Here is a 27,706-nt window from a genome sequence, read left to right as displayed (position 1 = left end):
TTGCTCTGAGATAATCTCCCAGTGACATTAGGTATTTCTGTAACAACTCTATGGGGAACACTTCAGAATATTTCCTTCTGACAGGGATTTAAGAAAAAATATGGATAGTCACTGTGTGAAATTTAGTTGAGAAATTTCCTCTTAGACAAAATAATGTTTTAAAGCCCCATGTCATGTTATAAGTTCTAATTAATATTCCTAGCTTCCTGGATACCAGAGAATTCTGTGTATTCTTAAATTTGCCTCCACCACTGGGGGTGTTCTGTAGGTCTTATCATGTCTGAAAATGCTTTCAACTTCAAGATCTCCAAATGCAAAATTACATTTTCTAATGATAAACCTGTCTTCATATTATAATTCCCATATTTCTTACCATCTATTGAACTTCATTATTAGTTTATCACCATTTGCCATTTTTTGCCTCTGCATTGTTTTGGTAACCCAACACAGCTTCTGACTTTCCTTGTCATGACTTAAGGAGAAAAATAATGGTTAGTCAAATGAAAACATCTTTTTGTTTTTGTCACTTTAAGAATACCACATCTTTATGACTTTCTATAATTCCTGTCTAGCAAATCCTCAATTTTAAGTTTCTCTCATTGTCAATTCTGTTTTTGTTCTTAGATAAGTGCAGTGCTGCAAAACCATACTTATTAGAGCCAATAACTGGGTGGTAATGTAATTGAAAGTCTAAATCTGAGATACTTTTCAGTTTTTCAAATTTAACAGGACACCATAAAACTGGTGTAAATCAGCCCTGTCTCAGGGAAACCAGGATGTGTTATCATCCTACCAGAAATATATTTATTTTCTCATCTAAATAACTCTTCAATTCCACTTGAAATCATTCATTCATTTATTTATTCATTTTGGATTGGTTCCCTGTAAGGTATTTCCAACATCAGTTTTGAGCTTTTTCACTTGCCTCAAAGAACAAATTTCTTCACTCTCATTCTAATTTTAATTTAACCCAAATCCCTTACTTTCTCCTTCTAGAGGACAATACAAATCTCACCACCTCCAAATGTTCCTCTTGCTCTGTAGTCATTATCCTTTAGTCTGGATTTTTTTTTTTTTTTAATTTAAAAAGTCCTTCAATTCTTAGTTAAATCTGATTCATTTTCCTCCTTTAAAACTTTTCTAAGCTGGGCGCGGTGGCTCACGCCTGTAATCCCAGCACTTTGGGAGGCCAAGGTGGGTGGATCACGAGGTCAAGAGATCGAGACCATCCTGGTCAATATGGTGAAACCCCGTCTCTACTAAAAATACAAAAAATCAGCTGGGCATGGTGGCACGTGCCTGTAATCCCAGCTACTCAGGAGGCTGAGGCAGGAGAATTGCCTGAACCCAGGAGGCGGAGGTTGCGGTGAGCCGAGATCGCGCCATTGCACTCCAGCCTGGGTAACAACAGCGAAACTCCGTCTCATTAAAAAAAAAAAAAAAAAAAAAAAAGAAAAAAAAAAACTTTTCTATATTTTCTATTGCTGACATCATTATGTTACATAATACTACCTCAATGGCTTTCTTTTTTGGAGGGGTCGGGCCATTATATTCCCTCAACTTACTTCTTATACTGATCACAACATCTCTGAATATGTAAAATATATTTTCCCAACCCACTGATATCATCTAAGAATTTCTGCTTGGTTTTATATAAATCTGTCCATGTTGGGCTTGCTTATCCATAATGATAGACTCAGATATTTCTCAATTGTCATGTCCTCATCCTTTTCTACAGATGGGCTGGTTTATATATGTGTGTGTGTATATGTATATGTATGTGTGTTTGTGTGTGTGTTTGTATATATATATACACACACACATATATACAGATACACATATACATATGTGTGTACATGTATATATAATGATATATGATTATGTCTAATCATAATTAACATGATTATATATGATATATATGATCAATTACATATGGTTATGTGTGATCAATTATATATGGTTATGTGTGATCAATATATGGTTATGTGTATAATTATATATATATATATATATATATATATATATATGTAAACCAATTTTACATGATGATTTAATGTTAGAAAGTGAAAAGCTAAATTTACTTTGGTATGGAGCTTACAAATTTTACTATTTTAGTTTTTAAAATCATTATATTTTCTTATTCATGCTTAGTGATGAAACTTTGGATTTATCTTAAAAGTTCATCCTTTTCATGTCTCCACATAAAATTAGTCAACAAGTCTGTAGATTTTTCTTCCACTACATTCTTCAAACTACTACCAAGTTATGTAATATTAGTAATACTGTATCAGCCCTAAACAGTACTTCTGCCAGATTAATCTTGAAGCCTGCCTCCAATCATTTCAAGCCATTGAACTATATAACAACTTTTAAAGTGTCTTCTCTTGGAATCTGACTTAATTACATTCTCCTTTGCTTTGTATGTATGGATTTCCTTTCTCTGTCCCCAGAATGGACTCCTCATTGCTTTCTCTCCCAATATTCAAAAATAGAAATCTCATACATTAGTAAGATCAGATGGCATGCTATTTCCTAAATGTTGCCAGCATGTTCATTTAGTTCCAGCCTCCAGGGACCTTCCCTGTTGAAATTCCACATTCTTAATGACTTTATCATAGTCAATCTCTTCCATAAGCCATTGTTTACTATTTGCCAGATATAAAGTCCTCTTTCTTTAATTCCCAATAGCATGCTGTTTAGTTATGTTATTCTGACTCATAAGCATTATTTGTGTACCCATTTTTTCCTTCTCATAAACTGCTATTTTCTAAAGGATCTGACATACATCTACTCATTGTTTGAATACTTACTAATATCAGACTATCATTAATTACTTGTGAAAATTATAGTACAAATGTGATTCAGAATATTTTAGAGTTATTTGTATAACTATAATATAAAAATATTACTAGATTTCTCTGCAAACTAAGTTTTTTCCAACAGTCAGGTAGCAAGTATCATTATACAAAGTAAATAGTTGAACTGACTGATGCATGAAAAAAGTAAAGGATTTATTCATGGGCAAATCCTAGTCTCTGATAAAGCTAGACGAAGACACAGTCCTTTAAATCTTCTTTTTCATTTTAAATAGAGCCCTCTGTATGCATGCAAAGTGCTGCAATCATTAATTAAGTAGATTCATTATTTCATTCTCCTTAAATCATCACTGATTTGAGCTCACTGTTTTCTCAATTTAGGCCTAAGAAAATTATGGCCAGATATTCATTCTCCAATTAACCTAAAAGTGAACTATATTTCATTGCTTGTAGGATGGTATGGGAAATCTGAGAGTCACCAAGAAGGGAATCCGACTTGAAGGTATATCTGAGTTTCTACTCCCATTGTATGTGAAAGAAATTCATTCTCGAAAGGTATGTGATACTGGCTTTGGCTTACTGTAAAAGATAATTTAGAGGTTATGTTTTTAGCTTGAAATAGGAGGATACAATCCCCTTATCTCTTCAGCATGTGTTTAGTTTCCTTAAGCTAAACACCTATGTTTAAAAATCAAAATGATAAAATAATTGAAAATTAGTGAAGAAGGTTAGTTTCAAGCCGACAAAACAGAAAACCATTTTGAACTAACCTGCAGTATTACTTTTGCTGCTCTATAAAATGTGCCTCTCTATTTTCACTGGAAATTAAAGTATAAAGTTATAGTAAATCCAAAGGGGGCATTTGATATGTCTTAAGTAATTTTTCCAAAAAGGCACTGATTTGAATTAATGCTTTTAATTCAACATATTTTATATCACATCAGCTTTAATAGACATGCATTTTCTAAAAGAGATGACAAAGAATTTTAATGTGGAAATTAAATTTATTTCTATGTACATTGTGTAAAATAAGCCAGAATATTTATCCTTCAAATATGTGTGTGCACATGTGCTGCCTGTGTTTTTCTCTTAGAAGCATGCTAAAAATTAAGATTGTAGCTTAGTTAATGTTCTTTTTGGCTTATGTACCTTACCCCTCAGAAGGTATTAAATATTCTTGGATATATAAAAAACTTACTAGAATTTTTCATATCTATTACACATCTCCCTGAGGGATACGTATATTAGTGGAAATAAGTTTATTAAGTTAGAAATAATGGAAAGTGTGTTAAATAAAAGTGGGAAGAAGGTCATACTTATTTCTTGAATGTGAACGTCTATTCTAGACTAAAATAATGTTTTACTATTTTAATAAATGTAGAAGATTAGCAAATGGGTTGCATACTGAGCCATAATTTGAATAATTTGTATCTAAGTTATTTTTCCTTAAGTATCAAAGTGAAAACACAACAAAGGATTTTTTTTCATAAAACATTTAGTTAGGATAACTGTATCAATTTTAAATTTCCTTTTTAAAATATGCAAACTGATACAGCTGTCTAACATACTGTATTGACTGTATTCTGGTACTAGAAATTTTATTTTGACACTACTTCACTTTCCAGATATTGTCAGACAAGTAAAACAGTAGACAGATGTATGAATACCTGATCTTACATAATTAAACTTTTAAAAAGTATTAAATTTAAAATAAAAAGTTTAGTTATTTTGTTTCATTTTGTTTTATGAAAAGGAGGGAAAAAAAACCCATGCTTACATATATTAGTGTCTTACTTTCATTTAAAGTCACCATCTTTGACATTTATTGAATTCTTGTGTTTGGCACTATTAGATAATTTAATATTTGAAGGAATAAAAACTTGCATATGAAAACCAAGAAACTGCTTAACATAGGAAGGGGTCAGCAAAAATGATTTATCTCTGAAGTCCTTTAGGTTCATTTGTAGTGACTAGCTGGGAACCAAATTTAAATGACTGTGAAATGCTCTACAGCAGGCAGGTTTTAGAATTTATCTTCTCAGACAAATTCTTCATTTCTGAGAGCATAAAAACAGGTGTCAAATTAGGATTATCTTGAGAAACAGGAATATGTGTGGATTCCATCTATGGACCATAGAGGGTTGAGTCCACTCACATTATAGCCAGTTGCGCTTCCTAATTTTCATCCCTGGGAAAGCTAACTTCATGTTCAAAAGCATTTCCAAAACCTACTGTATTGACCGAAGAATATGTGCTTCCTTTCATAGCCCAGCCCTGATGCTGGTCCTCCTGTGTCTTCTCTCATTATTGTTTGTCTCTCTGTAAGTTGGAAGCATGGGAAAGGTGGGCACATTGGTAGCCATACAGGAAATCTGGTGCAAGAACAGAAATAGGAGGGGACCCATGTACTTCTTGAAAATTCTCTGCATATACGCTTCAAAAATAAATATGTAAGAAATCTCCAGACTGCTTTCCACAGTGGCTGAACTAACTTATAAACCTAAAATATAAGTTGGATAAATAAATAAATAAATAATATTTTTTAAAAAAGAAAAAATATATAATTTATAAACACCTCTCACATTATGATTTACTTGTCCATGAATGTCATAAGCCTATTTACTTCTATAAAGGTAGCCACAATTTCTCTTAGCCTTAGTTTGTTCATTATTAAGTGAGTTGGGTAGAACCTTGCCAAAGTGCTTAACTCTTAGGTTAAGGAAGAACATAACCATTTCAGTAACAAAAGTAGAAATGATAGTTTTAATTTTAAACATTCTGTTACACATTTAGTCTTTTCATGCATTTTCATATACTCAATAATTTTATGATAAAATTCCAAAGTTCCTGTATTTCTAACGTAAGGAAATCTATTAGAAAGTTTAAAAGGCACTTTGTAAGATTCAATGAAGCTCAGAGAAAAAAAATGCTGGGTACAATAATTTTGATTTCTGTGTGTGATTGTGTATGTTTAACCTCCATTAATGCCATCCTGTTGCCTTCTTTAAATCTAGCCAGTATTCCACTCTGACATACAGAATTTTCATATTTACAGTTACTTGGTTGTACAGGCATTTAGTCCTACACATGGAAAAATAATAAAGAGATTTATTGGACAGAAAATGCAGTTGCCCATGATACACATCTAGTCACCTAACCTAATCAACTATGGGCTGGACCAGCTTTACAAGCTCCTCTCACCCTCTCCCCATCACTAAATATCTACAGACATTTAAAGTTATATTATTAGACTCAGCAATTTATACCCTTCTTCATGCTTTTCAAATATTAACCTTTTCTAAGTAGTCTATTTAAAAAAAAACTAAATAGAAAAACATATCATAGTATATCCAGGAAATATCTTAGAATTCAATGTATTTTTCAAAAAAATTTTAATTACATTTTAGGTTTTGGGGTACATGTGAAGAACATGCGAGATTGTTGCATGGGTACACACATGGCAGTGTGATTTGCTGCCTTCCTCCCCATCACCTATATCTGGCATTTTTCAAAATTAATCTTATTCTCAGAGAAGATTACTCATAGAACATTTGTGAAGTTAGATATATAATATTATTCAGACAAGAAGAAATCAAAGGATGTATAATTTGGGCTAGTTTATATAAATGGTAATGATGATAACATTCTGCATCTATTTTCAAGGCCCTTAGTCCAACTTTAGGTCAAAACATTTAAAATATCAGGAATTTAGGACATCTAATATTCAGACTTTTAAAAAACTTAATTGGAGTATGTTTCCCAGGGTTCCATGAGTCCAAAGTAGTAATGTGGTCAAATTACATACATTTAACTTCTACCCAGCAAAATTTGCATCATGTAGTTTTTCGGAACCTCTTCTCTGAGGGGTACTGAACAGCCCTCCTGGTTGGTTTGTTTGTTTCCTGTTCAAGGATTCTTAGTTGAGGTGGTATCTCAGCACGGCCACTGATCCCAGCTTTCTACATGACAGACTGGTAATGGTGACAGAGGAATTACTACCAGATAATTCAAATTCTGAGAAGCCCACAGTTAAGCAAATACGTTTTGCGTTCTCAGGACACCCGTATTAGCAGAGGTTTGAACAAGGTTCTGCTTTTCTCATCATGTTCGTTTCACTGTGACGTTAACCCAGTTCTAGGTTCCACCAGTTTTGCAACTTGCGTGTTCAATTATTCTTTATGGAGTTCAGACACAAAGCCGTGGGGCAAGGCAAGCACAGCAAACGTCTTTCCTGATTATGCAACATGCTAACCTCATTACCTGTTTGTTTTAAGTATCACAGCAAATCTCCTCCTCTGTTTAGGTTTCTTTCTTTGGTGCAAGCTAATTCATATACATAGATATCTAAAGGCTTTCATAATCATTTTATTAACATGGTTATCATTATCATATTATATTTAGATATTTTATGCAGATAAAGTGAATGCTTTTACGGTAATTACTTGAGTCAAGTTTAAAAAAACACAAACCACTCTAAAGTCTTTATACTCAGAAAAAAAAAAAAAAAACCTGTTAACATTTCATGAACATACCACAGTTATATAATTATATATTCGCACAAATAGAAGAATAAAATATATAGATACATGAAGACTATTTGTAATTAATATATGTAATTTTATAGAAAAAATGAAAAATAGAAAATGGCTGAACTTAAATATTTCTTTATCATAAGAACTTTTTAAAATAAAACTTGTCTTTATGATTAAGAAAAAAAGATTATAAATACCATTAAGAAGTTGAATGCATTAGCTTCATGTTTTAATTTCAGATAGCTTTTGTTAACTCCCTGCAGTGTAATTGAAGATGATTAGCTCCTCTCCAGTTTGTCCTCACTTCTCTTCATTTCCAGTTTGTTGTTGATAATTATATTACTTTAACTTTGTCAGAATTCGTAATATTTACATTTGGTTCTTCTGCAACTTTAACTGCCTCTTGTCTTTGGTCTTCATTCTACATATAAATGGCTGCAATCCTCATCATCACAAGTCTTCTTTACCTTATGGATTTTCCATTTCTCAGTTTATTAGTCAGATCATTCCTTCTTTTCTTGTATTCTTAATTAGTTTTGTTTGTTAGTTTTGATTTGTTTTATTTCCCTGCATGGGGGATTTTCTAGGAAAAGCGAGAAAATTGGTTAGATAGATTCTAAAAGAACTGTAATAGTGCTAGTTGGTTTTTTAATCCTTGAAACATTTCATGCTTCAGGTGTCTGACTGTTGCCTTTATTCTTTTCTGGGAGTGTTATTAATGGTTCATGCCTTCCTTGCCTCAGATTTGTGAACACATTTCTCTGTTAAGTCCAAGCACTGAATATTGCCGTAAGAAATCCTGTGGCATCCTGGTATTTTTCTCCTTTTGATGACATGAATGTTCTGCTTGGATGCCTTCTATATTTTTGCCATTTCACTTTTTTCATTTCAGAGAAATTTTACCTATTTTGTCACTTAATAGCTTTCGGTTTTATTTATTGGTTTCTTCTACTTTAGAGAAAGCAGTAATTCTTATGTTGGGTCATCTTTGTTCCCCATACCTATCATAATTTCATGAATAAATTTTAACTCCTTATATTTTTTTCTCTAAATACAAGTAACTGTCACCTAGAGATTTTTTTTTAAGCATTCCATTCATTTATTTTTTTTCCAAATAAATTTTGCCCTCACTTTCTCTAATTTATATATTTTATGTATAATGGTGAATCTCAGAATTTTCCTTTGGTCTACAATCTTCTTTTTTATCTAATAACCATGTTTTACTGTCTATGTGTTTGGCTTAATTAAAAATAGATAGTGTTTAAATGTTAACAATTACAGCACTTTCCTTACCGAGTTTATAACTCCTGGTGAGTTACAATTTGAGGTAGGGAACTATTGTCTAGCTCTTTTGTTTGTTTTGCTAGAGAGATTATAGTTAAAAGGGGAAAGGCAGACTCTGACTGTTCAGTCTCTTCTGAAGTTCTGAGGTGTTTCTAAATGATTCTCATCAATCAGACATAGATTTTAATCCCATAATTCTTAGCTGCACTTTCTGACTTGTAGAACACTTCCAACGGTGTACACAGTACTCAATTCCTGGGAGCCTTTTCCATCACTCTCTACTTACTATCTGCTTTTCTTCTATTCAGAATAGTTTATTTAGGCTAGAGTTTCATGAATATGTTTCTGGACATATGGGTTAGGGAGGGTAGGGATTCATGATCTATGCTGCTTTGAAATAATCTTTTTCTTTTGTTTGACTTCTGGTTTTTTTTTTTTCAGTTTATGCCATAAATTTATATTATAAAATTGTTGTTCAAAAAAAATTAAAGAAGTAATTGTTAAATGGTGAGGGAGATTTTGAAAAACTTTTCTGGAGTTTGAAGTATAGTATTAAGTAGGATCTTTTCTTCCTCCATCTCTTTCTTTTCTTGCCCTTCTCCCTCTTCTTCCTGTGCCTCTCCTTTCCCCTTGCCCTCCTTCCCACCCTTCTTCCTCCTTCTTTCTTTCTTTCTTTTGGTCAACCAATAGTTCCCAATACCATAATAAGAATAGTCATATTTTTTTATTACTGAATTGAAATACAACCTATCTTATACACTGCATTCTCAAGCATACACAGATTTATTTCCAGCAACTCTATGCTGTACTATTGATTATACTTGCAAGAAACCCAAAGTCTAGCTTTAAGAATATTTTTTTCTAATTAGTAGAGTGAGTTCTTTGTTTTTGCTATTTTTGAAAAGCTTTTGCCTATTGTACATTTTCTCTTCAAAATAAACTTAATCAGCTGTCAAGTTTTATAAAACTTTATGTTGCGATCTTAATTATGGTTACATTTAATTTTTGGAGGATAACATCTTTGTAATAGGTTGGTGCAAAAGTAACTGTGGCTTTTGCCAGAACCACAATTATATGGCAAAAATCACAGTTACTTTTGCACCCATCTAGTAGTATTGAGTCTTTCTATCTAGGAGCATGGCTCTTCTCTCATTTCTTTCAACACCTATTTTGTGATGTTCAGAAACATTTCTTAACAATCTTTTCCCTATAAACATTGCATATTTCCTGTTAGTTGTTTAACTTTTATATTGCCTAAGTTAATAGATTTTCAATTCATTTTTTAATAGACTCTTGTGCGTGTATAGAAAAGCTATTATTTGGGGTATTGTGTATATAACCTGGCAATTTTCTTGAAATTGTATTATTTTATTATATTTCAAATTATTTCTGTGGCTCACATGACAAATAATGATTTTTAATAATAATAGCTAACATTCAGCATTACACTACAACTCTGGAGTCCAATAACTAGTTTCAAACCTTGGCTCTGTCATTTAACAGATATGACTTGTAACTTAGTTAACCTCTTTTTGCTTTAGTTTTAACATCTGCAAGATGAAGTTCATAGCAATGCCTAATATTTTAATGACTACATTTTTATACTTACTAGGTAAGACGAAAGCTGTATAATCCTACCATAATGGCCAGCCTGAGGAATGTTATTATTCATTATTTTTATTCCCAGCTAAACATTGCACTAAATGTTTTACATGTGTTAGCTTATTTAATCCTCGCTATGTGGTGGGTGTTATTGCCAAGGAGAGTATAATTTGAAAGTACAGTCAAAGGATTTGATGACATATTCACATATGGGATGTTAAGAAAAAAAGAAAATATAGCATGATATCAAGAATTTTCAGTCTGAGCAATTGCCACTAATCACTGCAAGGAAGAATTGGGAATGTAGGGGTGGTGGTAGGTTAGGAGCACAGTCGTGGTGCTATTAAGTTTGTCTATTAGATGACATGGTGGTAGACATATGAGTCTAGCTTTCATGTTGGAAGTGCAGGGCATATATATATATGTGTGTGTGTGTGTACACATATACATATATGTGTGTATGTACATGTATATGCACACACACATATATATATATATATTTGCCTTGCACTTCCAACATGAAAGCTAGACTCATATGGCCACCAGCATGATACATATATATGCATACACACACACACACACACACACACACACACATACATATACACCAAGGAAATAAGTATAGGTGGGAAATATAAGATGTCTGTGGAATGAATCACTGGGTACTCGGATTCTGAAGAGTTTGAGAAGAAGTGAAAGAGCCAGCCACAGTATAAGAGGTAAAGCCCAGTGCGGTAGGTCAAAATACCAAAAGAATATGATATCTTGGAAGCAGAGAGAAGAAAGAAGAAAGTGTTTCCAGGTTGAAAAGTGAACAAGAGTGTCTGATAGGTCAAGTAACATGGAGAATGCAAATTTTTGATTCTACTGTTAGCTTGATTATAGTTTAGTTAGGCACAAATGTTATATTATAAATTACAGTATAGTCAGGCATATTATATTTTTTCACATACTTTGTAGATATCTATCGAGGTGATTTTTATCATTTTTATTATTTAATATATTGAGTGCATGACCTGAAAAAACATATAAATGGTGATGCATCATTTTATTATTGGGATGAACTTTCCTTGTTCATGAGGTAGCAATCTTAAACTGTTGAATTAAGTTTACTAATATTTTATTTTGAATTATTGCATATATTCAGTTTTAGATTTTTTTCTCCATGTATTTTATTTTCTTTATTTTTCTTACTTTTCCCATAATATTTCATTAAATCCATTAATTGTGAGACTCTAATTTTGGTACTATACATCAATTTTGATAACATAGTATTACTTGTTTTTAAGAGTATGATTTAATTCCACCATGAAATTGTCTAGTCATGGAGACTCTTCTGAGGCAAAATACGTGACTAATTGTCTATTTTTTCTATGAAAACTGTTCTCTAATATTCCAAATCAATAGAACTTGCTTTTATTACTTATTTTCATACAAAATTATACACTTTACACAGACATATGTAATTTAATATCTAATGTTGCCTTTGTGTGTTTTCCCTTCTTTCTTATTTAAACATTCTGAACAGTAAATTGTCTTCCTATTATATTTTTCCTTTTACTTAGAACGAGTTTAGGTTTTAATCAATTAAATATTTTTACCTTTTAAATTTCTGTTTCTACTTTTCTTTTTATATTTACCAATTGTCATATTTCTGATTTATTGAATTGAATGCTTGAATATTCTGTTTTCAGTATTTCATCTTTCAAATAAATCTATCTTAGGCCATGAAGTTCATACCAACTGTTTAGGCCACACCTCATGTGTCTAATAATACATTCTACTTTTTTATTTATAAGTAATTTCTAATATTTGCTTTGATTTTCTTCTTAATCAAAAGTAGTTTTAAAAAGGAGTTACTATTAAATTGTGTATGGGTTAAACCAGGCATAGCCAAACTACCACCCGCGGGCCTCATGCGGCCCCCTGAGGCCATTTATCCGGCCCGCCGCCACACTTCAGGAAGGGGCACCTCTTTCATTGGTGGTCAGTGAGAGGAGCGTAGTATGTGGTGGCCCTCCAACAGTCTGAGGGACAGTGAACTGGCCTCCTGTGTAAAAAGTTTGGGGACATCTGGGTTAAACATTTGCTTTGACTGTCTGTTATCCTTATATCATTGCATTATATTCACCTTCAATTTGCTTCATAATCTTTAGAGTTTTAAATTTTTAGTTAGCAAACTAAAAATTTTAGTTTTTAGTGCTGAAGTAGAAATAACCCAGGGGCCATGTCTATTTTGGTCACCAAATTATTACCCAGCCACTAACCTACAGCAAGGCAATCAAAAATGAATATTTGTTGTTGTTAATTATTTCTATATAATATAATGTGTTAATCTTTAATTGAATTTGGATTTAATTTCACAACAACCTTGTCAGGTGGACAAAGTAGATCATTTGATTCCCATTTTGCAGATGAGTCCCCTGGAGACTTAGGATATATAAGTGATGTGTCCAAAGCTTCAGGACTCCAAGGTGAGCGAGAATTCAAATCTCAAGTCACTTCTTCCTTTTAAACCTCATCTGCATAAAAGTCCATTTTACATTCTGCCTGTAAATAGACTATTATAATTAATTCTTAGCAAATATTTACATTATTTCTAACAGCATTCAACAAAATGGGACTTGAATGTTTGCAATTTTGATGAACTTAGCCTTTTTCTGTTCCATTTTGCAAACATTTGCAAATAATTCATTTAAGTCTCTTTCTAGAGGTTGCGTGCATCCTGCTGGTTAAGAGACATCCAGTGGTGAACATAGAAAAGGTAGCACTCATTTGCATGAAGAAATGCTTTTTAGTATTTTTAGAGTCAGACATCTTTAGTTGGGTCCAATAAAAGCTGAAGAAAATATGTAAACACAAACATAAGTAAATTAAATCTTTATGCAAATTTATGTGGCTTGCAGATATGCCCTTGAAACAACCCAGGTACCCACTGATGTAAACACTGAAACTATTTACATACCTACTCATTGTGGTTCAAATTTTTTTTAACATTATAATATGCAATTTACAAAGCATTTTTATTCATGTTACTTTACGTAATCCCTAATGCTAGACATGAAAAAATATTGTCTTACAGACGACAACTCAGTTGTCTCAAATTATTCAACCTAAAAGTCAATACTGTGACTGGAACAAGATCTTTCAATGCTGATTCATTGCTTTTTAACAATTCACACTCTACAAAGTATCTTTTTTTTCATTTTCTTCAGAAAATAAAATCTTTATTTCAATTTATGTCGGTAGAATGCTGGACTGCACCCTTAGGAAAAAGTATGGGATAGTTTGAGCACATTGGACAAGGTTAAGAGTGGGGAAAAAAATAACGCAATGGTAGAAGACCCTCATTAAAACTGGGAGACAGTTTGAAGTTGCTAAATAACTTGGTTGCAGAGGTGTGATATTCTTTGGACTTAAAAACAAACAAACAAACATAAAAGCATGTTAGGGCAGCTTTAAAAGGGCAGCTTTAAATACATCTTACCATGTATTTTTCTAGAGATTACACCCTTATCTGTCACTGTTGGGGTCTTTCAGATAGTGCTGAACCCTTACAAAAAATAAAGATTCCTTCATCACCTGAAATTCAATTGCCTTTATAAACAAATACTTTTAGAATTATCTGTTTTTTCATCTTTCTCTCCAACAAAACACACACGCACACGCAGATATGATGTAACCCTATGTTTATGTCTTTCCCCAAGAAATATGAGAGATAATAATCAGCTCAGATTGCTTTTGTGTAAGGTATCAGATTTGTGTGTGTGTGTATAACAACCTATTGCAGAGAATCTGGAACAGGGAAATACTAAGAAAAGGGTAACACTGACATCTAGTCATATTACATATATCTAAATGCCTTAAAATCATCTAATATAATAATATTATTCAGTGTTAAGAGTTATCAACCCGGCCAATCGTCATTGCTTATGCCTGTAATCCCAGCCAGAACTTTGGGAGGTTGAGGTGAATGAATCATTTAGGGTCAGTGGTTTGAAAACAGCCTGGCCAACATGACGAAACCCTGTTGCTACCAAAAAATACAAAAATTAGCTGGTTATGGTGGCTTGCATCTGTAATGCCAGCCACTTGAGGCTGAGATGTGAGAATCACTTAAACTCTGTAGGCAGAGGCTGCAGTGAGCCAAGATGGCACCACTGCACTCCAGCCTGGGAGACAGTGAGTCCCTTTCTAAAAAAAAAGAAAAAAAAAATATATATATATTATATAAAATATATATATATAATATATATATATAAAATATATATATATAAAAATATATATATTATAAAAAATATATATATAAAATATATATATATATATATATATAATATATATATATATATATCTCAGCTCTAGGATGGCACACAAAATTATGTAACAGAAACTTTTTACTATATCTTGAATAGCTCCTGTTACCAATTACTATTTACTTTTCACGTATTAACTGCTGAAGAGCCTGGGACACATTCTGAACCAGTTCTAACAGCATTTAGAATTGGTTGAGAAATTCTAATTGGTAGAATTCCACAGCTATGGAATTCTGTAAATTCCACAGCTGTGAAAGAGAGTTTGGCTCAGAAGAGTTATATAACTTACCTGAATATCCTGGAAAAACTTTGTTGGGCAGGAATGCAAGTCTAGGTCTGTCAAGCTTTAATACTTATGTCCTTAACCACTGGGAAATTCCTACAATGGTGAATGGAATCTGCAGTCTTCCTAGTAAGAAGGTGAAGAAAATGTCTATAGAATTCTATTATTATTCCCATTCCAGAAAACATTCTTGACTTACTCTAAGAGTTTTCTTGAGATCCATGCTGTGTAGTTTTTCTTTAAATAGGTATTTAGGCTCTCTGTCTCTTTGTCTCTCTCTCTTTCTCTCTCTCTCTCTATTTATATATATATATATATATATATATATATATATATAATAAAACATATCTATAAACAATATATGTATGTATGTATATGTGTTTAATAATATATGTATATTATAATATATATTAATAATATATATTATTAATATAATAATATATATCATATAATATAAAATAATAATTATATAATAGCATATATTATATAATTATTATATAATATAATAACATATGTATATATGTATAATATACATATATAATAATGTACATATATGTGCATTATTATACATATATCGTTTATATATAATATACACATACAACATATGTATGTATATATGTATATAAACGATATATGTATGCACGTATATATATAACATACATATATATATACATACATACATATATTGTTTATATATATATAGAAGTCATTTGAGGTCAGTGGTTTGCATTATTATACATATACATACATACATACATACATTGTTTATATAAACAGACCACAAAAAATATATTAGCAACACTTACACTAGTTCAGTGTTTCTCAATCTATTTTAAATATAAACCACAATAAAAAACACATTTTATACACTCTGTGCATTTCTAAGGAAATACAGTCTAGCCAAGTCCATCTATTCTAATTTAAATAAATACATGCATATATATGTATAAATAATATACATACACACACACACACACACACACACACACATATATATATATATATATATATATATATATATATATATACACACACACACAAACATATATTGTTTTTTGCTTACATAAAGAAACACGGAGCCATATCATATTGATTCCACTCTCTAGTGAATAGGAATAGGAATTTCAAATAAGTATCGGTGTTATTTCCCTTCTTCTTCCTCTTTCTCTTCTCCTCCTTTTCTCTTTTTTCATCCTCCTCCTCCTTCTTCATGTCTTCCCTTTCTTCTTCTTCTTTTCTTCTTTCTTCTTCCTCATCCTCCTTCTTTTTCTCCTTCTCCTTCCTCTTCCTCTTCTTTCTGTAAAGACAGTGTCTAGCTATGTTGTCTAGATGGAGTGCAGTGGCTATTCACAGGTGTGATTATAGCACACTGCAGCCTCAACTTCCTGGCCTCAAGCAGTTCTCCTGCTTCAGTTTCCCAAGTAGCTAGAATTACATGCACCATCAGTATTACTTCTTATAATGAAAGCAAAAGCAATTGTTCTCCAAATAGAACACTTCTTCACTATCCCAAAATTACATATTTGCATATATGTGGGCTGACTACTGCTAATATAGGATCCTCTAAGTCATGATGAAGAGAAAGATTTACTAAAAATTTCTAAAGCTCTAGGAGCAGACCACAAAAAAAAATTAGCAACACTTACACTAGTTCAGTGTTTCTCAACCTTTTTTGAATATAAACCGCAAAAAGAAACACATTTTATACACTCTGAATATTTCTAATGAAATACAATCTAGCCAAGCCCATCTATTCTAATTTAAATAAATACATGCATACATATATGTATAAATAATTGTTGCAACCAACTAAATTGATCTCATGACCCTGTCATATGTATGATCAACAGCTTCAAAAAAAACATTGTCCCAGCTAATAGCTACTAAAATAACACATTCACTATGTTTGTGGCAAGATATTTTGTCTCAGTTGTCAAATACGTAATGGATTCTGCATTATAAAATATAAAACACTATTTATTCCAAATAAAGTACAAAAAGTATATATTCTGTAGAGCAGCAATCCTATGTTTTGATCACATCGTAAAACACTGACTTACATAGTAAATGCCCAGTGAAATTTTGTAAACTTTTTGTTACAGTGTATTTACATACAGAAAAAATCACACATTTCAGTGAACATGTACTTTATTGAGTGAATAAATGATTCATTTATTCAATGAATATAAATTAAATCTTTGAAAAAATACTTCTCTGTTAAACTTTAGACCAGGCATCCCCAAACTTTTTACACAGGGGGCCAGTTCACTGTCCCTCAGACCATTGGAGGGATGCCACATACTGTGCTCCTCTCACTGACCACCAATGAAAGAGGTGCCCCTTCCTGAAGTGTGGCAGGGGGCCGGATAAATGACCTCAGGGGGCCGCAGTTTGGGGATGCCTGCTTTAGACAAATAGAATCCTTTGCTTATGTAAGAATTGACCTCATTATTACTGATCTTTTATTCGTGTTTCACAAGTTTTTACCAATACAAACGAGGGTGAATTAGATCTTAGAATGAAATTGTATTGTCTAAAAATAGTAATCATATTCTTGCCATAGTTAGGAAGACACAGACTCCAAAAAGATTTGAAGAGATCTAACTTTGAATTTTCTGAGCTTTATGGCTTTATTGTAAATATAACTAACTCATCACCCATATTCCTCTGTCAGCAACATGCACCAAAAATAACACAAAATTAGGGACAGGATGGTAGTACTTAAGCTGCAGAATGATATTGTTCTTTGTTTTTTATGACTATGGAACTATGGTGGTGCTTGATGAAGTTGCTTTTGTCTGTTAAAGTTACTATTCTATAGAAGTCAGACCTGGGAACTGAGCATCTGAACAAGTAGTAGTGACAAGGTTTTGACTTGAAATCAGGTCCTCTGCACTAAATCACTGTCCATAAATTACTTGTATGCTTCTATATGGAAGACTATGAACTGGGCTTTGAAGAAAGATTGGATTGGAATTCAAAACCACTTGATGTTTGTAAGAAAAAAAAAATCATTTAAAAAAAGACATTGTTCGTCCAAGAAGCTATGACTAGGTCAATTTGGTTTGATTTGAGAAATTCTATAAAGCAGGAGTCTCAAACCCAGACAAGTATACCTTTAAGTGTGTTCCAAGATTTTCCAGGGGGTACACAGGCATGGATATTCTTACCGAAATTCTCAAGTTTCAAAGGCACTGTTTCTGAAGTTTGATCTGCCCTAAGACTCTGAAGCTGGCTACTTCTGGTTTTTCCAACTTTTCTACCACCACAACATTTCCCTTATTTAAAAAAATGTAAAAGGTAACTTTCATCATTCTTAATATGACACATTGCTCAGGATGTAAAAAAGTTGAGAATGGGAAATGGCGAACTGGCTAAAGAAAAGGACAATTTGAGAATACATTATGCCTGAAATGAAAGGTTAAGTAAAGTAATCAATACATGTAAAAAAAAAAAAAAAAAAAAAAAAAAAAGTCTGTACACATTTTGGGAGGCCGAAGTGGGTAGATCACCTGAGGTCAGGAGTTCCAGTCCAGCCTGAACAGCATGGTAAAACCCTGTCTCTACTAAAATTACAAAAATTAGCTGGGCATAGTGGTGTGTGCCTGTAATCCCAGCTACTTGGAAGACTGAGGCAGGAGAATCGCTTGGATCCGGAGGCAGAGGTTGCATTTAGCTGAGATGGCACAACTGCATTCCAGCCTGGGCAACAGAGCTAGACTCCGTCTCAGAGAAAGGAAAAAAAAAAAAAAAAAAAAAACTACCAGCAGCTGGGTATGAACTACTGAGGGACAACATTCACATTCATCCATGCTACACATTCATGACAAAATCTCTCTCTCTGACTTATTAATTTTTTAAAAATCTTAATTATGATAACAGTAACAGATCATTTGAATTGAACACTGCAAACATTTTTCTCATAAAAGTGACACCAAGGCCAGAGAGGTGGCTCACACCTGTAATTCCAGCACTTTGGGATGCTGAGGCGGGTGGATCACTTGAGATCAGGAGTTCAAGACCAGTCTGACCAACATGGTAAAACCCCGTCTCTACTAGAAATACAAAATTTGCCAGGTGCGGTGGTGCGCACCTATAATCTCACCTACTCGGGATGCTGAGGCAGGAGAATCGCTTGAATCCAAGAGGCAGAAGTTGCAGTGAGCCGAGATCACGCCATTGCACTCAAGCCTGGGCAACAAGAGCGAATGTCTGTCGCAAAAAAAAAAAAAAAAAAAAAAAAAAAGAAAGAAAGAAAAGAAAAGAAAAGAAAAAAAAATGCTGGTTTTACTAACGATTTAGGTGATAAGTAAGACATGTTCCATCATTAGGACAAGCTCAATCTAGAGCTCCATATCCTTGAAGTATTCCATGAAATGCGTTTTACTTCTTTTTTTTTTTTTTTTTTTTTTTTTTTTTTAATTTTTATTAATTTATTTTTTGAGACAAAGTCTTGCCCTTTTGCCCAGGCCGGAGTGCAGTGGCGCAGTCTGGGCTCACCACAACCTCTGCCTCGCGCATTCAAGCTGTTCTCCTGCCTCATCCTTCCAAGCAGCTGGGACTACCGGCGCCCACCAGTACACCCGGCTAATTTTTGCATTTTTAGTAGAGACGGGGTTTCACCATGTTGGCCAGGATGGTCTCCATCTCTAGACTCCGTGATTCAACTACCTCAGCCTTCCAAAGTGCTAGGATTACAGGCATGAACCGCCATGCCCGGCTGAAATGCATTTTAAATTTATACTTGATATTGTACCACTGTCAGATATTTTATTCCTTGCAAATATTAAACTGCTGATACTAAAAATTTCAAATATTAGCTTTATAATATTCAAGGTGCCATGGTTATAAAAATTATGGAATGTGTGAGCAAATATATATATATATATATATATTTGGAGAATAAGGATGTAAAAGAGCAGAAAAACATGAATTTGGAAAGCACCTGAGGGCTTCAGGCATACAGTGTTGGAGAGCTAAAGAATTTGGAATTCATCCTCAAGGCACTGAAATATATATATTTGGAGAATAAGGATGTAAAAGAGCAGAAAAACATGAATTTGGAAAGCACCTGAGGGCTTCAGGCATACAGTGTTGGAGAGCTAAAGAATTTGGAATTCATCCTCAAGGCACTGAAACTCTAAAGGGCCAATCAGCTTACATTTTGTTAGTCTATTAGATTTCAAATTAAGAAAATATATTTCTTTAGAAATATCAAACAGACATTTTTTATTTATTTATTCATTTATTTATTTATTTATTTATTTTGAGACGGAGTTTCGCTCTCGTTGCCTAGACTGGAGTGCAATGGGGCGATCTTGGCTCCCCGCAACCTCCACCTCCTGGGTTCAGGCAATTCTCCTGCCTCAGCCTCCTGAGTAGCTGGGATTACAGGCACGCGCCACCATGCCCAGCTAATTTTTTGTATTTTTAGTAGAGACGGGTTTCACCATGTTGACCAGGATGGTCTCGATCTCTTGACCTCGTGATCCACCCGCCTCGGCCTCCCAAAGTGCTGGGATTACAGGCTTGAGCCACCGCACCCAGCCCAAACAGACATTTTACTAACTGAAGAAAGCACTTCATTCTTTCTCATTATTTTTGTTTATTGAGGTTTAATGCATTAGACCATCACTATTTCTAATCTTTCTGAAAAATAGTGTTAGAAATTTTATTAAATGGCATGGTATTGAGGCACAAAGATATGTAATTTGTTAAAAAGAGAAACACTTGGTATCTTAATACTAAAATTAATTCATCTTATTTATTATAAATTAGAATATTTTTATTATCTGGATGGATGTTTTCTAAATATTTTTTAGATGTGGCATTGTTTCTTAAATAAAATCATAGAAAACAGACAAACAAAAGCAACGTAAAGCTCAGGGACAAGGAGGTCTTCCTTCTCTAACGGTAGAAGTTTGCAATGCCCTTGGCACTCTTGCATTGTAGCTTGAAAACCCTGCCTTTGACCAATATCTCTTGATCATTCTATGCTTTTCTCATGGTACACTTTGGAGACCAATCAAAAGAAAATTATTACAAATGCTGCAGATAATTCTCTAATCATTTTTTTTTACAATACATTTCCTCTTCTCTGTAAAAGCTCACCATTTATTGCCACCATGACAATAAGGCTTGTCATTTATTGTCAGGATTTCACCTTTCCATGCCCTTCCATCATGCTTTCACTCTGATTTTCCTTTGGTTTGCATTAATAAAACAATTGAAAGATCTAGTTATAATCTTCTCTTGTAATGTTCTATATGCCCAGCAATTGAAATCTCCAATGAAGAAATAGTCCTATAAATTAGAACTTGCTTTTGAAATAGCACATTTGTGACAAAATGAATAATTTTTATCCCTAATTTACTAAGATATTTCAAGACTCTGACAATACGAGGGACTAAGGAAAGAAAGAAAAATATATATTTGGCATAGTTTTGGTTTCATCAGTTTTATCAAGACACTAAGAACACAATTTTTATTACAAGTGAACCTACAGGTTACCTTTGATTAATTTGCTTGTTTAGAAACTTAAAAAACTTTCTGAGTACCCTGACTCAGGTCTGTAATCCCGGCACTTTGCACTTTGGGAGGCCAAGGCAAGAGAATTACTTGAGCCCAGTAGTTCAAAACCAGATTGGACAACATGAAAAAAAAAAAAAAAAAAAAAAAAATCTCTACAAAAAATACAAAAAGTAACTGGGCATGGGGGCACAATGTCTGTGGTCCCAACTGTTCCAGTGGCTGAGGCAGGATGGGTTGAGCCTGGAGATTGAGGCTGCAGTGAACAGAGATCTGCCCTCCAACCTGGGTGATAAAGAGCCACCCTGCCTCAAATAAAATAAAATAAAATAAAATAACAAGAAACTTAAAAAATTTAGCTTCAATCCTTGTTCTGTGTTCTATGGATGATCCAATTATGCTTATAAGATTTCTGTGGATTTCCAGGGTATTTAGGTGACCTCTAGCCTCAACTTACTGTCTCAGCCGAATTCTTATCTTTCTCCCAAATCACATGAAAGTTCTTTCCTTGATCATGATACCCACTCAAATACAGATATGGTTATTTCCTAAAATTCTTAACCTTCTAAAAGGTACTTGCAGACCCGACTAATGTTTTAAGGAACTGGAGAGTTGTATGCAAATGATTTGAAATGCAACATAAGCAATTCACTCTAAAAAAATCAGAGTAAAAATGTTACTGCGTTGCTGAATCTCCCTTGCCATCTTGCCTATCCTTTTTCTTTCCCACACTCTCATGATGGAAAAATCCTTTCATCTCTATGTATATTTTATATTTAAAAAGATGAAAAAAAAATCACCATCTTGTTAATGAAATTTATATCAGATAATGAAATAAAACACAGGGCAGATGAGAAATTTTAGGTCGATATTTCTGTGTTTTCAAAATTGATACACCAAGCGTCTATCGTAAGACCAAAGCATACCTTGGTTTAAGGCCGGATTGCAGTGCCCTGTCCCTCAGGGCCAAAGAGAGTCTTGTGATTTCTTCTCTTTTCTTCCCAGTTACAGGCCGTTTCTTTTTTTGCTGAAGAAAGGTTAGGTCAATCTGCATAATTAAGGAAAGGAAGTGGTTGGAAGAGGGAGAGAAAAACCAGAAAGTACTGGAGTTATTTGCCGGATCCTGGAAAAGTGAATAGGGACAGGAAAGGGAATATGAAATTAGATCTTTTTCATCAGTTTTTAGATATGCAAATAAAGATTTTGAACTGTCGAAAATTACTTTGTGCAACTGAATTGTTTCTTTGACTCTGGCACCACTCTGAAACTGAATTACATGGCACTAGTCTTGAACCAGGTTACAGAAGTATTAATTTTGAAATTTGAATTACTGGACAATAAAGAAGGAAACAAAGGAACAGTCAATTAAATGTCCTTTTCCTTCGTGTGTCTGATATTCACTACTTTATTTCCACAGATGCTCTTGTTATGAGCACTTAAGTAAAAGTTATTACAGCAGTATTTGCTCTTCTTTTCTGATAAAATATTTGTTAAATTCATTTTCTCTTTTTCTTATTTATTGAAATGCTAATTAGCACAAATATTCTCCTTCAATTTATCTTAGGTATAATTAGTGACTGTCTGCTATTTCATTTCTTGCTGAGAACTATTTGTGAAGTGATTTATTTAAACAAGCTGCTACAAAGTATCATTTTATTTCTGTTTTTTTTATCCTCTAGGACTTGTGGAGTACAAAAAAGTAACTTATTAACACGTTTGTTTTTCTTTTACTCTTCCATCCATTCTTTTTCTAAGTTTTACTAGATCTAAAACTGCAGTTTACCACGTTTTTTATTTTATCAGGGAGTAGGACAAGAGACCTTGACCACAAGTAATGCAAATGCCTGCAAATTAGCAATGACACTTTATTTTTTCTTCTAAATTCAGTGCCTATGCAACACAATGTGATTGTTGCCTTCCTTAAGTATCTATGATTTCCCATCAGCTTGTCATGTTTTGTTTCACGCAAGTTATGATACTTTTACCATACTGGTGTCCTCTTTTGGTACTCAAAAATTAAACCAGGGAACTAGAATCAAAATACTCCTGACCATGCCAGGTAACAGAGTTTATCAAATAAATAAACTGGAAAATAATCCAATCTAGAATGATTTTACAGAGGAATTAATTATAATATTTCCCAAAGCTTTACATTTTATGTGGAATAATGTGAAATTGACTACATAGTTAATCAAAATCTAATTTCTCATGTTATTTCAAAATTAATGACTATTATGAACAGCCACATAGTTTCTAAAGGGAAGTATATAAAATATTATTTTTGATTAAGCACCTTATGACAATCTATAATGTTGAATTTAATTTAATGTTTTGCTTTAATCGTGTTGAGTTTTGTAAACTATTTTTGTTGTTATGACACTTGTGAAAAATAGTTTAATTTCCCAAAGGTTATGTGTAATGATGTTAGCTTTGGCTGAAAAACAAAACAACCCCCCAAAAAAGATTTTTGCCCCAAACTTAATAGCTTAAAATCATAAGCATTTATTTTCTCAACTTTGTTCAGTAAGCAGTTTTTCTTATACAAACTGATCTGGGGCTAGATAATCTAGAATACCCTAATATCTGAGTCTAGGTTGGTATGATGGTTGAAATGGCACTCAATGGGATCTCTCTTCCAGTAGGATGTTAGTCCAGGTTTGATTGTGTGGTGGCAGAATGGTGCTCAGTGGCAAGAGAGAGCAAGTCCCTAAGTGTTTCTCAGTCCTCTGCTTAGGGGCAAGTTTACTAATGCCCCATAAACCAGTACAAAGTTGAGCCCAGATTCAAGAGATAAGAAATTGACTCCACTTCCTGACTGGAGGCATAGTAAAGTCACTTTGCAAAGGGGAATATGGTCATGGGAAAAGTTTTTAGCCACTTTGCAAGCTACCACAAAGGCTGTCATAATTTCTTGTCTTAATAATTTTAGAGCTCTTGTTTTGCAGTTTACTAATAATGTTTTCTCTGAAAGATTGAACTGTGGTTGTAGGCATTTGTTTTTAAAGGAGTGAACATTTGTTAGTCAAATTTAATAAGATTAATTTTATTTTTAAAATTCAAAATCAAATAAAATTTCTAGATTTTTGCTATTCCATATTTATGACAGAATTTTGAATGACTCTTTAAGTTATAGAAAACTTCATTGAGGTTTTTGAAAAACCTTGGTTTTGAGACATTGACACCTTGCTGTAATTTTTAAATAAGCATTGTAAGTATTAGAAGTATTGCATGCTGTGGTCATATCAAAAAATGTGATTTCCATGGCATGAATGTGAATTACAAGGCATCTGTCATGCTAACTGTTGCTCATCATTTTGAATTCATGTTTTGTTGTTCATATGATACTTATATTGATAGATGAGCTGTTGACATTGATTATTCTATAAAGACTTATGCTTTGACTTTGTTATATTAAAATGAATATCAGTCAAAATAAGATATTTGCCAAATCTATTTTATCTACCATCTTCACACATTAAAGCCCTGTAAGTCAGACTGTATTATTATAATGTACTGTGTATGCTGTTTACATCAATACTCAATTCGATTAATATTAAAGATTTTCGTGTTATCACCATAGTCTTATCTTCCTTGAATTGTCATTTATTGATAATTTTGCTAAGTCTACAGACCTCTGAAACTTGATTCTCTTTTATTTTCTACTTTAGGCAATGTCTTACTCCTATAATGTAATCAAATTATATCCGTAGTTAATGCAAAACTAGGTGGGCTGTTTCTGGAATACCATTGAATGATTTCAATTTGCATTCTGCGCAGTTGAAATAGCCTTATAGTTTTCAAATTAGCCACAGAAAATATTTACTAAATACTTTGGTCTTTTTTTCTGGAAGTGAAATAAATACCAAGAATAATGAATTACCATAGCTTGGCATGTAAAGTGATATGAACCTGAGAGATATTTATTTTATATTTTTCTATTATAAAAATACTTTCATTTTATTTTCATTTTCTTAGAGATAGTGTCTCATTCTGTGACCCAGACTGGAGTGCAGTGTGGTTGATCATGATTCACTGTAGCCTTGACCTCTGGGCTCAAGTGATCCTCCAACCTCAGCCTCCTAAGTAGCTGGGTCCACAGGTATGTGCCACCATGCCTGAATAAGTTTCGTACTTTTTGTAGAGACAAAATCTTACTATATTGCCCAAGCTGGTCTCAAACTCATGGGCTCTAGCAATCCTTCTGCCTCAGCATCCCAAAGTTATGGTATTACAGGTGTGCACCACCACACCTGACCTTTTTAATTCTTAAAAAATTTCTTAATTTTTTGGTGTGGATGGTGTTTACCATGTCATCTAGGCTGGCCTCAAATTCCTCAACTCAAGTGATCCTCCTGCCTCAGCCTCCCAGAGTGCTAGAATTACAGGTGAGAATTACAACATCCAGCCCCAGTATTTCATTTGAAAATTGAATCATTTTCAAATCAGGAATGCTGAATCATTTATAGATAGCCTTATTATTTTATTATTCCTTTTTTCACATATGTAAAGTCATTTACATAAGCCATTCAATATAAATGCTGAATCATTTATATTCAAAAAATATAGCAAGCTGAGCAGGCATAGTTGCTCATGCCTGTAATCCTGGCACTTTGGGAGGCTGAGACAGGTGGATCACTTGAGGACAGGAGTTCAAGACCAGCCTGGCCAACATAGTGAAACCCCTTCTCTAATAAAAATACCAAAATTTGCTGGGTGTGGTGGAGGCACCTATAATCCTAGCTACTTGGAAGGCTGAAGCAGGAGAATTGCTTGAACCCCAGGGATGGAGGTTGCAGTGAGCCAAGATCATGCCACTTCACTCCAGCCTGGGCAACAATATATGTCAATATATGTATATATTTTTCTTTTATATTTTGTTATCTATATAGAGAGAGATATTTTGCTACTTAATCTAATTGGCTATTATTTTCACTAACAACCAAGAAGACGCTGGTGTTTCAGGATAACATCATTGATGAGTTAGACTTTGCTGGAAGTTTCTAAGAGTCATTCAATTATAGTAAGTGTACATATTTGGAACAAATCATTTTTGTTTGGCAATTCTATGAATCCACTGACATACTGTTTATTGAAGCAATGTTTGGCTTATTCTATAAGTGGTTTGAGTTTATCTTAGGAATTCTAGTCTATGAACATCCAACTCCTGTGTGTCGGTATGCATGTACAGTACAGGTTTTTAAATAAATTCGTGTTCTTTGTAATATTTTTAATTTGTAATCTTTATATTGAGTATTTGGTGGGATTGGTGAAAAGTTGCATTTTAACTTTAAGACAATAACCTCCCGGGCCGGGCGCGGTGGCTCAAGCCTGTAATCCCAGCACTTTGGGAGGCCGAGGCGGGTGGATCACGAGGTCAAGAGATCGAGACCATCCCAGTCAACATGGTGAAACCCCGTCTTTACTAAAAATACAAAAAATTAACTGGGCATGGTGGCGCATGCCTATAATCCCAGGTACTCAGGAGGCTGAGGCAGGAGAATTGCCTGAACTCAGGAGGCGGAGGTTGTGGTGAGCCGAGATCGCGCCATTGCACTCCAGCCTGGGTAACAAGAGCGAAACTCCGTCTCAAAAAAAAAAAAAAAAAAGACAATAACCTCCCATATTTCACACATTTACATAATTCATGTTCATTTCTTGTAACTTAAATGTAATTCATGTTCATTTCATGCAACTTTTTTTTTAATTTTATTGCATTTTGGGTTTTGGGGTACATGTGAAGAACATGCAAGATTGTTGCATAGGTGCACACATGGCAGTGTGATTAGCTGCCTTCCTCCCCATCACCTATATCTGGCATTTCTCCCCATGCTATCTCTCCCCAACCCCCCATCCACCACTGTCCCTCCCCTATATCCCCCCAACAGACCCCAGTGTGTAGTGCTCCCCTCCCTGTGTCCATGTGTTCTCATTGTTCAACACCCACCTATGAGCAAGAACATGTGGTGTTTGATTTTCTGCTCTTGTGTCAGTTTGCTGAGAATGATGGTTTCCAGGTTCATCCATGTTCCTACAAAGGACACAAACTCAATGTTTTTATGGCTGCATAATATTCCATGGTGTATATGTACCACATTTTCCCTCTCCAGTCTATCATTGATGGGCATTTGGGTTGGTTCCAGGTCTTTGCTATTGTAAACAGTGCTGCAGTGAACATTCGTGTGCACGTGTCCTTACAGTAGAATGATTTATAATCCTTTGGATATATACCCGGTAATGAGATTGCTGGGTCAAATGGAATTTCTATTTCAGATTGCTGGGTCAAATGGAATTTCTATTTCTAGGTCCTTGAGGAATTGCCACACTGTCTTCCACAATGGTTGAACTAAT

At 33.7% G+C, this 27,706-nt stretch overlaps 1 protein-coding gene across 1 annotated transcript in view; it reads left to right on the top strand.

The window, feature by feature from the left end:
* The window catches only part of SGCZ (sarcoglycan zeta), a 1,155,154-nt gene that overhangs the window by 922,845 nt on the left and 204,603 nt on the right, over positions 1-27,706 (top strand). The window contains exon 3 of the mRNA XM_074383946.1: positions 3,270-3,371. Within this exon, the coding sequence (XP_074240047.1) occupies positions 3,270-3,371 (102 nt within the window). The remainder of the gene's footprint in view (positions 1-3,269; positions 3,372-27,706) is intronic.

Source organism: Saimiri boliviensis, chromosome 13, assembly GCF_048565385.1.
Source record: "Saimiri boliviensis isolate mSaiBol1 chromosome 13, mSaiBol1.pri, whole genome shotgun sequence".
Taxonomy (NCBI): Eukaryota; Metazoa; Chordata; class Mammalia; order Primates; family Cebidae; genus Saimiri; species Saimiri boliviensis.
This window is presented reverse-complemented; position numbering and strand designations above follow the sequence as displayed.